Raw genomic sequence first — 14,322 nt, forward strand, 5'->3', positions numbered from 1 at the left:
GGACACTGAAAGACCGGGGTACATGAAACTTGGTGGGCATGTAGCCCCACATGGATAGCATGGAACCATCGTTTTTCATTTTGCGTCACCTAGTTAAAAACAAAAAAGTAAAAATGAGGTGTTGTAATCGCAGGTATCTGTGACCAAACATGGTCAAAACTGCACGAAATTGGAAGTGTAGGATCATTATGACACCCTCTGAAGGCACACCAAGTTTCGTGGAATTCCGTTCATGGGCGGCCATACAATAAATCAATTTATGTTACTGTACACCAACTGGCCTGTAGGTGGCCGGACACAGTTTTCTGTGAATATCTCGAGAACCATTGGGCCTAGGAGGACCACTTTTTTTTTGTATGTTGGTCTTAAGGGGCCAAGTCAACCCATCCCATTACCACTCAATTCATGTATAGCGCCACCTAGTTAAAAATTAAAAAGCAAAAAATTAGGTGTAATCTAATCACAATATCTCTGGCTGACATGGTCAAAACTGCACAAAATTGAAAGTGTAGGATCATTATAACACTCTCTGAATGCATGCCAAGTTTCGTGGACTTTCGTTCATGGGGGGCCATACAATAAATTAATTTATGTGTACATTTAGTGACCGTACAACAACAGAGTTTTCTGTGAATATCTTGAGAACCGTAGGGCCTAGGATGACCAATTTTTTGCATATGTTTGCCTCCAGGGGTCATGTTAACCCATTCCATAAATGTGCATAAACAGATATTCACACACACACATACATTCACAGTAATCATACGTATGACACATACACACACAGTAGATATATGTACGCATGCATGCACATGCACACACACAGGCACAGCCATAAGCACATGCACGCACGCACACACACACACACACACACACACACGCACACACACACACACACATAAACACGTACATGCACAAATGCACACAATTCAACAATTTTTCAGAATTATAAACAGGCAAGATGGGGGTGGGGTTGTATAAAATGTATTTTACATGTGAAATCTATGAACTAATCATGTTTTGGTACTTGTTGTCTAGCAGATACCAGTGAGAATTCAGTGTGCATAATGCAATTCAGTGAGACAGTTAGAATCATATATGCCTTTCACCTTTTGTTTTTAGCCAGCAGCCAGACCAGCAGATACCCTGACTTTGCTGAATTACTGAAGCTAAGCAGGAACAAAGTAGGAAATGAACACAATTTGACAAGTGTGACTTATTTTTGTGGAAAAAATGTGCCGGACTGGGCGGCGGTCATATTTTGTACCGCTCCGCGGTACATCTAGTTTAAATACAAAAAAGAAGATATTAGGTACCATTATGAGTTCTACAGGGGTTAGAGTTACAAGCATTGTGTTTCACATGGTCATCTCAGTACATGGGGATGATCATGCTGTTACACTCCCACCAGATATTTTTGGTGCCACAAAACAAATTTGCTGTAAAACAAATAAAGCTGTATATATTGTATACAGAAAATCCCAGTTTTACCGTTTACACTAGGTTAACATACCAGATAAGCCAGAAAAACAACTTTCTGGAAAACCACCCTGGTTCCAGGACAAGTTCCCGCCTCCTTAGATTTCGCCCGTATGGAAACAAGTCTATTGTTAAAAAAGAGAGAGGTGAAGAGAGGCAGCACCACTGTGTCCTGTAATGAGAGGGTAGAGGTTTAGGGAAGAGATTCTACTTTGTAATACATGTCCATTTACCATTTTTGTCTTAATGAAGTTTGAAGACCTTCTTTCAGAAATTGATGGCTTTGGAAGGTTCCAGAAGATGGTTCTTTGCCTTAGTTTCTTGGGACGTGTCATTGTACCATGTCACTTCTTGGTGAACAACTTCATAGCCGGTATCCCATCCCATCACTGTGACATCAGTGGTGCTGTGGGGGACTTTGGGAATATGTCGGCGGAAGAGAGACAGTCGGTCATGATCCCGATGGAGGCGGATGGAGAACTGTCTTCCTGTCTCATGTTCCCAGAGCCCCAGTTCCACATGCTGCTCAACTCCTCCAGCAGCACTGGGCACCCTGCAGAGCCATGCAGGAATGGATGGGTGTATGACAACAGCACCTTCACAAGCACACTGGCCACTGAGGTAAAGTCATCTCTTTTATCAGCTATTCCTGTTTGCTTTTGTTTATGTAAAGCACATTGAATGACCTTTGTGTATGAAATGCGCTATACAAATAAAGTTGACTTGATTTGACTCATTGCCATATTGTCAGTCATGTGTCCATGTGGAGACATAAACATATAAAAACAACATCAAACTTATTAAAAGTTTGAGAGCTGTACAGAATGGTGTGGCCTCATTACAATTATTATATACAGTATGCAAACAACCTCAGAAAACCAAAGACATTTTTAGAAGTTTCAGAGCCTGCAGTGACAGCCTATTCCAAATGTCTGCCAATAGAGGGGACTCAATTGCATAAGAAGAGAGTTATAAAACTTGAATGTCTTTGGAGCCAAACATCTTTAGTCTGTGTGTGCTTCTAATTCTCCTATCATTTCCTCGTTCTCTTGTATTCCCTCGACAAACACAGTCTGCTGAGTAATCTAAGCATTTAACCCTTAAAGGTCTGGGTTTTTCAACATTCTAACATAAGATTCCATTCCACAACAATGGAAGGTTCTAAAATTCTATGTTAATTTCAATGAACCCAGAAATGTTCATTTTCCAACGTTCCCTTCACACCAGTGTGACGGTACACCTTTAAAGGTTGAACCCCTGTCTGTGGTGCTATGATTTCAAAACCCAGTTAGAAACAGCATTCATCTTGCTAGAAATGATTTGCCCCACCAATTTTACTCATTTATATATATTTTTCTCCTCCTCAAAGTGGGATTTGGTGTGCGATAAGAAGGGACTGAATAAAGCCACTGCTACCATCTTCTTTGTAGGGGTCATGTTCGGAGCCATGACCTTTAGTAGTCTGAGTGACAGGTATGACACACTTCAAACAACACCATAAATTGTAGATAAGCCATCTATCCTGCCCACAGGGCATAGAAGGCCTCTCAGATATTCTATGTCCAGAGGGAAGTCATTGTGCAGTGTAGTTGCAGTGGGCAGAAATGGTTTGCTGTAGGTGATGTGATGTATTGCCCATTGTGTTTAGCGATGTATGCAGTAGCCTTCTCTCGAGTACCAACTCCTGGGGTTTTAAAGCAGTCCTGGGTTTCTAGAGCAGTCCTCAGCTCAGCTCAGAGCTCAGCTACATATACTATCCACCTATTCACCTTCAACTCCAACCTCTGTGTGGTAAAGTTATGTGTAAGTCTGTCTTGTAACAATAATATCCTGATTTAAGGTTAAAATAATGGTCATACTTGGATGGTCCCCTATAGACTATAAACAGACAGTCTGCTATAAACAAACAATCTGTTAACACTATGGTACCTACAGTATATGGTTATGGTTAAGGGTTAGGGGTTGAGTTTATTAAAGGTAACCCCTCTCATACACACAGGTATGGACGCAGGAAAATGCTCTTGGTGTCGTACGTGTCGGGGATGGTCTTTGCGTTGCTCAGTGTCTTCTCCACCTCCTACGTCATGTTCGCTGTGCTCAGGTTCATGAGTGGCTTCTGCATCACGGGCATTCAAATTGTCACCTCTGTGCTCAGTGAGAACACACCCCTCTCTTTTCTCCCCCCCTGTCTCAATTTTTCAGTAGCTGTTTATGGTGCTGCAAATCATACTTTAACTATTTAGAACATTCTAACATTCTGAGTACAAGTCAAAAGTTGCATATCAAATGCTTGTGTGTGTGTGTGCATTTACAATTGCTTCTCTCTACAGTTTTGGAATGGGTGGACATTGAAAGCAGGAAGTTAGTAAAAGTGATTGACAGCTTTTCATGGGCATTTGGATTTATGACACTGCCCGCACTTGCATTCCTCATCAGAGACTGGAGGTGGCTGATTGCGGCCATCACAGCACCAGTGGTCATGGGCATTATATCATGGAGGTAACTCATAACTCTTACATAAGATAATGGAGGTAATTTATAACTCATACAAGATCATGGAGGTAACTCATAACTCATACATAAGATCATGCAGGTAATACATAGGTAGCTCATACATAATATGGAAGTAACTCATAGATAACTCATAGCCATAATATCATGGGGTAACTCATAACTCATAGTCATAATATTGTGGGGTAACTCACAGGTAATTCATAATAACATGGGGGTAGCTCACAATAGCATAGAGGTATCTTTGTGTTTCTATCAAAAGGCTACGTTTTCATCACCATGGGGACTGAATATTTCTCATAACTCCTGGATTTGGAATTAATTGAATTAATCAGCTGTCATCTCAAAACAGATGGGTTCCAGAATCAGCTCGGTGGCTGATAGCAAATGGGCAGCTAGACGAAGCTCACTACTACTTAAATAAGTGTATTAAGATGAACCGCCGGCAGGAAATGGCCTCCTTCATCAAACCAGAGGTGAGCTGCCGCAGTCCATTTGCATGTTTTGATGTATTATTATCATCATCATGGATATTACCAGTGATGCCAGTAACGCGTTACTTAGTAACGCGTTAGTCTATTTTTACCACTTTTTTCAGTAAAGAGTAATCTAACGTGCTACTATTTACAAACCAGTAATCAGATTAAAGTTACTTATCTAAGTTACTGTGCGTTACTATTTTTGTCATGTTCCTTAATAAAAAGATATATTCTTTGCTTTCTTCTTGTCTTGGGTATTAATGTCATGTAGATCTATGCTCACGTTTTCAGCATGAGGACAATTCACGTGCAGTGACACAAACGTAAACAACAATGGAGGGAGAGAGAGAGATGCACATTTCATCAGTCATTACTTTGAGTTTGTGTCAGTTAAACATGACAACATTAAGGTACATTGTACATTCTGTGCTGGCGACAAAGTGCTCTCTAGCTAGACATCCCAAGTCTCCCGAAGTTTTGGGAGTCTCCCACATATTGATAGCGGCTTCCTGACGCCCGCAAATTACATAAAATCTCCCGGAACCTAGAGCGAACAAGAGCACGCAAGCCAGACCGGACTTCAAATCAAAGATTCTAGAATCTTTGCTTCAAATCGCGTGTGCATAGCTTAATGCGCACACAACGGAGAGGGAGAGAGAGAGGAGTGGTGCGTTTGTGCCTGAAGCGCATCCAAGACAGAGAGCATCCTGGTCTGTTTTGCTAAATCAACCAATCCGTTTTCAGTGTAAGTGCTTATATCTCTTTTCTCCCAAACATAATTAATCAGTTCAGTCAGTGTATCTAGGAACAGAAGCGTCATGGCAGCGTCAGTGCCCCTCAAAAAGGAAGATTTAAGACCCATTTCACATCAGACTACACAAAAGTGTACCCAATTGTCTCAAAAGATTAAAACATAATGATCGATCATCTTGCACACTGCACTGTTTGTAACAGCAACTTTAGCATTGCTCACGGCGGGTTAAATGATTGCAAAAGACTTGTTGAGGTGAGTTTAACAAGTGTAATTTCATTTGCATATTATTCAGGCCTATAGGCTACAAGATGGCTAGTTGCCAAGGCTACATGAAAAAAAATCTACATATTTTACTATAACAGTTTCTATCAGTAGGCCTTCCTTATTTGGTGTACTTAGACATTATTGAACAAACATCTGAATTTCAGTATCTAAGTAGGTTAGGTTGGGATGTCTGCTATACATTGCTGTTAAAATGCACTTCCAGTATATTGAGTATTGACAAAACCGGTTATCATTTTTATGTTGAGGCGTTGGGGGTGTTGTCGGCAGCTGCTGAAAGTAACTAATAAAGTAACTTGTAATCTAACTTAGTTACTTTTAAAATCAAGTAATCAGTAAAGTAACTAAGTTACTTTTTAAAGGAGTAATCAGTAATCAGTAATCAGATTACTTTTTCAAGGTAACTGTGGCAACACTGGATATTACATCTGTAAGGTGTACATTGTGTGCGTGTGTGTGTGGGTGTGTGTGTGTGTGTGTGTGTGTGTGTGTGTGTTTCTATGTTTTCCCAGGACCTCTTTGTTTATTTGTGTGTTTGTTTGTTTGTTTGCTTGTTCTCCCTCTCATTAGAATCTGTCTAATATTGTGTTGACCAATCGAAGGAACAGGAAATACTCCTATCTCGATCTGCTGAGGACTTCCAAGATGAGAAAACTTGCACTACTTACAGGTCTTACTTGGTATGAGGAGATCTAACCCAATTATGCTTCATATTCAAGCAGTGCCTTATGTTAGACAAGTTGTTGGACCATCTGAAAAAGTAGGATAACGTCAAACTCTTGCACGTTGAAAGTTGCATCCTTACCACTTGTGAAAACGCACGTAAGACAGTCTCACCTGGGGTGGTGGTAGTGTAGATAAGGAGCTGGGCTAGCGTGCAGTAGCCAATGCCGTACTGTCACAAACACCTTGGCTCAAAGGGTAAGGACATAGGGAAGACTGACACCATCAGGCAACTTTTAAATGATAATCTTAGGTGAGAGGCAACACAAGATAAAATAAAGTGTCATGCACGTCAGCAAAGTGTGTAGTGCATAAAGAAAAGGCAATCGGGAATCGCTGCAGCCAGCCCTCCACAGCGTCAGGCCAGAGCAGAACCGAGAGCGCAAGTGAGACCTCAGGACACCGGCTTTATTCCGACGGCCATTAACACGGAGCCACGCCCCTCATTAGCCACGGGACCTCTCCAGCTCCTCCTGCAGGTCAAAATGCAATGATACAGCAACAACATGCCTAGTGCTCAAGAGCACCATACAGGCAGAGGGAGGAAGAGGCGTAACGCTTCACGGCATGGCAAAGCCAGGGCGTCACAGTACTAAGAACATTCACATGCAATATCTTTACAACAACAATGCCCAACAACAACTTATTCATTTGGACAACTTGATACAGCCCAATAAAGGCTACAGTAAAGTTACCTTTAGGTTTATTCTAGTGTACCGTTCACGTATGGCTTTAAACAGCTGTAATGCTAGCCTAACGTTTTAACAAGCACACCAATTTTGCCTACCTTGTTCTTGCGGATTGCCCATGTGAAAAAACTCTAGCTTTGCTGCCTCCATCCTTTCTGTTTGCGTTGTTTAAAATAACGTGTTATATCCATGATGAGTCTTGAGTTAGTTAATTAGCTTAACATTGTGTGCTGATCACCATCAACTATAGATAGTGAAAGAAAACAACACGTAGTCTAGCCTACAAATTCTGTAATTGTTGCATGTCTAATTATTTTTATTCATAATTATTTCTGTCTAATGTCTTGCAGGTACGGAGTTGCCTTCATCTTTTATGGCATCGGTTTGAACATTACAGGGTTTGGAATGAGTATTTACCTCATACAGTTCATATTGGCTGCTGTTGAGATTCCGGCTAAAGCGGCTATTTTCTACCTTCTGGACAAGATTGGACGCCGTAAGACTGAGTGCGGTGCTCTTGTTCTCACTGGGATATGTCTTGCTATCACCGTATTCGTCCCCAGAGGTAAAGAAAGCACTGCATATTAGGCCAAACAAAGGCTATAGACCCTTTCAACAATAAAAACAAAAACAATGCTTGAACGTTATATTTGGTTCCCAATCTACTTCCTCTGCATTAAGGAATGTTAAAACGGAAGCCTTGTGGGGCCAACTATGATGCTGATAATAGAACTCTCTTGAAAGGGTCTATACATTGACTTCGAAGGGAGGGGTAGAAATTTGAAATCATCAATTCACTTCAATTGTACACACTTAATTGGCATGATTTTACAATTTTAATTTTAAAATCAAAAGGAAATAGCACTGGCAGAGCATTGAGCATATCACACACACACACACACACACACACACACACACACACACACACACACACACATATATGAACAGATACAAGAAAGATAGATATCTACAAAGATAAGATACCAACACTACACAATGCAGTGTGATTGTTTGTGTGTGTGTCTCTTCTTCAGAGCAGCGGGTGGTGAGAACAGTAGTAGCGGTGCTCGCTAAAGGGTGTTCGGCGGCTGCCTTTGCCACTCTGATTCTGTACAGCTCGGAGCTCTACCCAACTGTGATGAGGTAAGGGCTGGAAAAGAGACAGGAAACCTGGCTTCATAAAGTAAAGTCCAACCACATACAGTTAAGAACAAAATTATTCATACCCCTGGCAAATATTGATTTAATGCTGATTTTCTCTTTATCAATATGTTTGTTCTGACTGAAAATGACAATGTCACATGCCAAAAGTTTGTAAGACAATGTGGGAGAAAAAATGAATTAAATAAAGAAGTGTAAACCTTATGATTTTTTTTAATTAAAAATGAAAAATCCCAAATTATTCATACCCTTTTTAAATAATAAATGGGAACATCTTTATTTGCATTAACAACTCTCAAAATGGTTCTTAAAATATCTACCTCTCCATGTCTCCACAATGATTCTAATGGTTCTAAAATATCTACCTCTCCATGTCTCCACAATGATTCTAGACCTTATATAGGTTTTCAGTCAGGAATGACTTATCATACCCCACTTCATACCCTCCCCTTTGGTGCTTCCTTAACTTCTAGCTGCAGTGTAGCCTATATCCTTAGCAATACGTACAGTAGATGCAGCATATTGGGTCTTAATAACAGGGATGGAGGCTAAACGCAAGTAAACACAGTTTACCCACTTCTGAATTTTCAGAAATAGTTTATCCACCACTTATTAGAAATTATCCACCTCTCAAAAGAGTTTATTCACCAATTACAAATGTTAATTGTTAAAAATCACACTGTATTATCCACAATCACAATATGTATACTCATGAACTCACTCTATGAACCACTTAATACCACTTGTATTGTTATAAGCATTGGACAACAACCTCCACCATCATTAAACATGTTCAGAATGCCTTTTCTAAAAATGTGATACCGCATGGCGCAGTAGCCTTGTGAGACCATCCTGATCTCGCGAGCTTCAGTTTTCCACACGCAGATCAGTCTGGCATCTTTCCGATAGAGAAGCAGTTCGCCAAACGAACGGCCATCAGCGTTGGTTTTGAGGCGGGTTTAGCTGTGACGCAGCGAACAACATGACAACATCCACAGATGAGATCAGCGTAGCTATCACGCAAATTTTATCCAAATTAGAAAGTATTCCTGGGGAAGCTGTGAAGCTATGAGTCTCAGCCATGCAGCTGGGAGGAATGAATGACACAGACATCCTCCACGGCCGATTCCAGTCCGTAATGGAGGAATATACTTTCTTCAGAAGTGTAGGGCCTACCGTGAAAACTGAGGTAGCTCCTATCTATCTATAGATGGTTTATCCAATCAGCTAACCAGTATTTCCGGCCCTTCCCAAAAGTTTTCCAACGGAAAGTTCCCAGATGGACATGCAGAGCAAATGTGAAGCATCCATCTGGAGGAGTCAGGTTAATGGCGCAGTCCACCTTACCGTGAACACAGAATTCATAGTTTACCCACCTCTTATTTTACCATTCCTTATCTTGAAATATTCACAGGAATCCATAGGAATTAAATATTGTTGTTTATCCAGTGTTAATAAAAAATGTTGTTTATCCAGTGTTAGTTGTGCAGATGTATAGTCCATCTTACACCCATGAAGCCAACAAAGAAAATGCAAAAATATAGACTTTTGCGTAATTATTCCATATTTTGTGTAGTCATTCTATATCAGAACCTGACATACAATCCAAATATTCTACAAGAAATCTCAGAAATGCATACTTTTATTGTCAGTATGCATTTTGGGTAACCAAAAGTCCTATGGGGAGTTTCCATAGGGCATTACAAAACGTGTGAGCATACCTTGGCAAATAATGGTCTAAAGCACTAATTTTTCATTCTATATTTTGCACACAGCTTCACAAGACCTAGAGCTAAGGCTCAGTTGTGTTTCTAAAATCCATATCAAGTTACCTAGAGGGCTGAAATGTGGTCAGTTCAGAGATGCTTTTTATCTGGCAGAAATAAAAAACAATATTCTAGGCTCTGTAACTCTCGCAAAACTACTTTTACTTTTATACTTTCAGTAAATTTCCAAGCCTGTTCTTTGTTACTTTTACTTTAGTAAAGAAGTTAAATCAGTACTTCTACTTTTACCAGAGTATTTTTTAACACAAGTATTTGTACTTCTACTTGAGTACGGGAAGTAAGTACTTTTGCCATCCCTGGGTGCCGGTAATCATTGCCATAGCCAGCCAAGACAATAGTGAGACCCACACAGATGAGAATTTCTCTCTTGCCTTAGGATTGCAGAAGGACTGGTCTTTCAGATTATTTATCTCTCTCTGGAGGCCTGCCGTAAATGACAGAATGACGTGCTAAGCAACTCTTACTAAAATACTGATGTATTTTATATTTTGAGAGGGGAATGTGCCACAACAGTTAGCATGTATGAAACAAAGACTTGGTACAGCAAACTCATTTTCAATATTTATCACTGGAGCCAGTGGTTTCTCGTTCAGTGTGTATGTGTTATCATCATGACAGGCAGAATGGCATGCAAAATAGATACATTGCATTTTTAGCAGGGTCACTTGTGATCTGTTTCTTATTACATTTAAAAAGTAATGTTCCCAACCCTTCTTATGCATTGAGACAGGCAGCATGGCATGGGCTATAACTCCTTTATGGGTCGTGCGGGGGCAGCTGTGGCCCCCCTGATCCTGCTGTTGGATGACGTGTGGTTGGGCCTTCCTCAGCTCATCCTGTGCTGCATTGCAGTGGGGTCCAGTGTAGTGGCCAGCCGACTGCCTGAAACTCGAGACCAATGCCTGCCTGAGACCATCAAAGACATCAAAGGAACAAGGTGCCTCCTTCCAAAATAAATCTCACACAATGACATAATGCAAATAACTGTCTATCTCAAAACTTCCCGGATTAACGTAATTTTGCTCAAAAATGAAAGAACTCATTATCATCCAGAAATAGACCTTAGGTTGTTCGTACACCAAACCTTTAATATATATTCCAATGGCACAGCAGTATGGTAAATGTTTTGTGTTAGTGTGAGTTTTAGTAGTGAAAATATCTATTTTTAATAATAATTCAATGTTTTGTGGTTGAATTGTAGAGCACCACAAGTGGAATCCCCTGTCCTCTCTCATGGAAAGGCAGAGACTGAAGTTGGAGCCTCCAACTTGGAGGATGAAAATAACTGATCATTTGTGGTGTTTCAACATCACAAACCTGACTATTCCTCTTCAATGCTAATCAGTGTTGGGAGTAATGCGTTACAAAGTAACGCGTTACTGTAATTCCACTACTTTTAGTGGTAACGAGCATGTAACAAAGTATTTTTGTAAATCAAGTAACGCAATTACAATTACTGAAATTTCAAACAGTTTGTTACTTGCGTTACTCTGTTGATCTTGAATGAACGACTGCAGACAAGATGACAGATGCACATTTGCTGCTTCTGATCAAAGTCTTCTGACCTTTGCTGTGTTTCCAGCGATTGTATTTCATGTTAGATTGCAGATGCATTCTTTACAGTTAATAGGAGCCTCATCACATTCCTCCTTATTTCGTATTTATGCTAAAACACACAAGAGTGCATTAGGCTACAATATAAATGGGCATCTTAAAAGCCTTCTCCCCTCTCGTTTCCATCTCGTAAGCTCCACTACAGTAAAAGCACATTGTTGTTTATTTGATCTCTGCTCTTTTTCGCTTATTGCGCAAAAGCCTCTTATATCAATTTCTCATTCTTACAACATAGCCACGGCACAACACCAATAGGCCTACATACAGTAGCCTATATATAGGCTTGGCACAAGCAAGTACACGTTTAACTCGAGAGGAAAATGCAGATTTCACTTACCAGATAAAGAAACCTCCAAATAGCCTACCGTGCATACTACAGCGACTTGAGTTATTTGCACAGTATGTTTACATCGAAATTTACGTCCATGGTGTTATGGATTAATTTGTCTGCGACGGAACATGCAACTTCTCTCTGGAACACCTTATCAGCTGAAGAGTAACCTTCTTCATAGTGCGCAACAACCCCAAACCCTCGGATGCGCATTAGAACTTATTTCGGTAGGTCAGCACTTGTGCAGCGCAGGCTTTTTCCCAAACTGATGGTGCTTAAAATACTATATAATACAACTGTGTTCAAAGCAGGATGAGGATAACCTAAGGTTGTATGTGTGTGTGAGCAGACCATAACTGCTTTGAAAATAGGCCATTTAACATTGTTTCACATTACATCCCATTGAATTCATTCCATGTAGCCTACAGAAGGATTGCAATAATAATGATAATAATAACTTATTACTATATTGCAGAATTCAGTGTCAGTGCACCACTATGCATACTAGTAGTAGTAGTAGTAGTAGCAGTAGTAGTAGAAGGCAAGCAGTAGGTAGTGTACTGTACATATCTATGGAGGGTGGAGCAAAACAAGGTCAGGGAAGCCTTCATGCATTATAGAATGTTTTGTGGTCGGAAAAAGTTTGAGAACTCATGCACAAGGCTATTGATTTGAAGGCCCGTTGAAACTACAAAAAATAGATCTAAAAATTAGGTTTATTGTGTGTGTGACTGTTCAGTACTGTTCATATTGACATTTTAAAAACAGACTTAAAAGTAACGGAAAAGTTTTATGCTTCAAAACAGGCACAGAAATACTTTATTGTAGACACAAGTCAGTATCTTACATAAGACATTATTGAAAGTTCAAGTATTTGTCAAGTGGGGGGTTCAATGCCAGTCTAATTGTTTAAACAAATCTGTGCAGGTGTCCTGTAATTGTCCTTTTTACGAGGAGTTTAGTATTGTTGGAGCAGTGACATGATTGGTCCTCTAATGAAAAAACATGTATCAAAGCATGAATGACATGTGTTTATCCCAGGTTTAGTTGGAAAGCTGCTTCTGTGCTTTCACCCTGCCTGGACAGCCCACCAAGGCTGTCAGGATCTGGCCTGGACTAGAGACTTTGTGCCACCCTGGTGGCCATTATTTGTATTGTTCTCTGTCATGTGCTCTGTATTTACCTGTCTAGTCATGTGTCTTTGTCTCCACCCATTCCCTTATATGGTCTGCACTTCCTGTCTCGTTAGTTTCCATCCGTTTCTGCTCACACCGGTTCCCTGTTATTGTCTTGTTGGTTTCATCCAGTCCTCTATCTTTCTGTTAATTTTGTCTGTGTATTTCTACCCCCCTATTTTTTCGGTTCTTTGTCGGATTGTTTCACTGTGTTGTCATGTGAAAGTCCTGTATGTAAGTTTTTAGTTAACCCTCCTGTTATCCTTGGGGTCAATTTGACCCCAAGCAACGTTTAACATCATAAAATATTTGGTTCACTTTTTTTTTTTGCTTCATGTTTCATGACTTTTCCTCAATTGAAGGGTACAACAGAGTTAGCATGAAATTTGTACAATAATATGTTTTCAATGTCCTATACAAATATTTTGTACATTGATGTTCCTTGGGGTCAGTTTGACCCCAGCTGTATGAAACATAGGATACATGAATATTTGACACATTATGGATATTATTATTTGAATAGTATGAGAACATATTGTTATTATCATTATTACATACACAAGTACTTATTACATATAAGTCATTTTGGCAGGACTGTAAAAGTCAAAAGGGGAAGCAACAGCAAGCATTTGGGCTGCTGACACTGGATGGGCAATATTGCCAGCCAGGGTTCCAAGGTTCATAAATGTGTTCATATGTGGGGGGTGGGATTGTTTTGTAGGGCTTTTGGTGGTGGCTATTACACTCTTGTTAAGTACCTGTCACAAAAAAAACTGGATAACAATATAAATTATAATCATTTTCTGAGGGTTTATTTAGCTGGGGTGAAATTGACCCCAAGGATAAAGAGTGTCGGTAAGATTTGAGGATAAAGGGTTAAAGGTTTAGAAATAATGTCTGTCTGTCTGTCTGTCTGTCAGTCAGTCATACTGCCTCAAAGAGTCTTGCACTTGGGTCCTATCTTCAGAATTCTGACAAAGGCCCTTAGCAGACTCCAGTATGTCCAGAACTCAGCTGCCAGGGTTCTAACCCATACATTACTGGTTAAGTTTGCATTGTCCTTGTACAATATACTTGTTGGTAGCCATGTAAAAAGCAACTAATAAACAATTCAATCAACATTCAGTGAACAATCAATACAACAGACACAAAATATAGTCAACAACACAAATGTCTACACACGTGACCTTCATTTTGAAACAGAGACAAATGAAAAAATGTGATAATCACAGTAAAGTGATGATGTACAAACTTACAAGCACACATATGCCATCATCAGAGGAAAGATGCTGCAGTTGTAAAAATATCCAGCATGGGATTTGGGTTTCATTTACAAA

The 14,322-nt window shown here is 40.0% G+C and overlaps 1 protein-coding gene across 2 annotated transcripts; it reads left to right on the forward strand.

Annotated features, from left to right (window-relative positions):
* Positions 1-1,633: 1,633 nt before the first annotated feature.
* LOC143122789 (solute carrier family 22 member 7-like) lies at positions 1,634-13,307 on the forward strand. Of its 2 annotated transcripts, XM_076283673.1 has the most exons (10): positions 1,634-2,100; positions 2,849-2,952; positions 3,479-3,633; positions 3,810-3,978; positions 4,343-4,466; positions 6,076-6,185; positions 7,268-7,482; positions 7,952-8,060; positions 10,596-10,802; positions 11,067-13,307. In XM_076283673.1, exons 1-10 carry the CDS (start codon positions 1,726-1,728, stop codon positions 11,152-11,154), a joined length of 1,656 nt encoding a protein of 551 aa, XP_076139788.1. In that variant the 5' UTR covers positions 1,634-1,725; the 3' UTR covers positions 11,155-13,307. The 2 variants fall into 2 exon arrangements, with proteins under 2 accessions (XP_076139788.1, XP_076139798.1); XM_076283683.1 differs by lacking the exon at positions 11,067-13,307 and having other exon boundaries at positions 10,592-10,707.
* Positions 13,308-14,322: the final 1,015 nt, after the last annotated feature.

This window comes from Alosa pseudoharengus, unplaced genomic scaffold (assembly GCF_046254945.1).
Source record: "Alosa pseudoharengus isolate Yale_2024_CS ecotype anadromous, Long Island Sound unplaced genomic scaffold, YU_APseudo_1.1 YU_APseudo_1.1_scf_1, whole genome shotgun sequence".
Lineage (NCBI taxonomy): Eukaryota > Metazoa > Chordata > Actinopteri > Clupeiformes > Clupeidae > Alosa > Alosa pseudoharengus.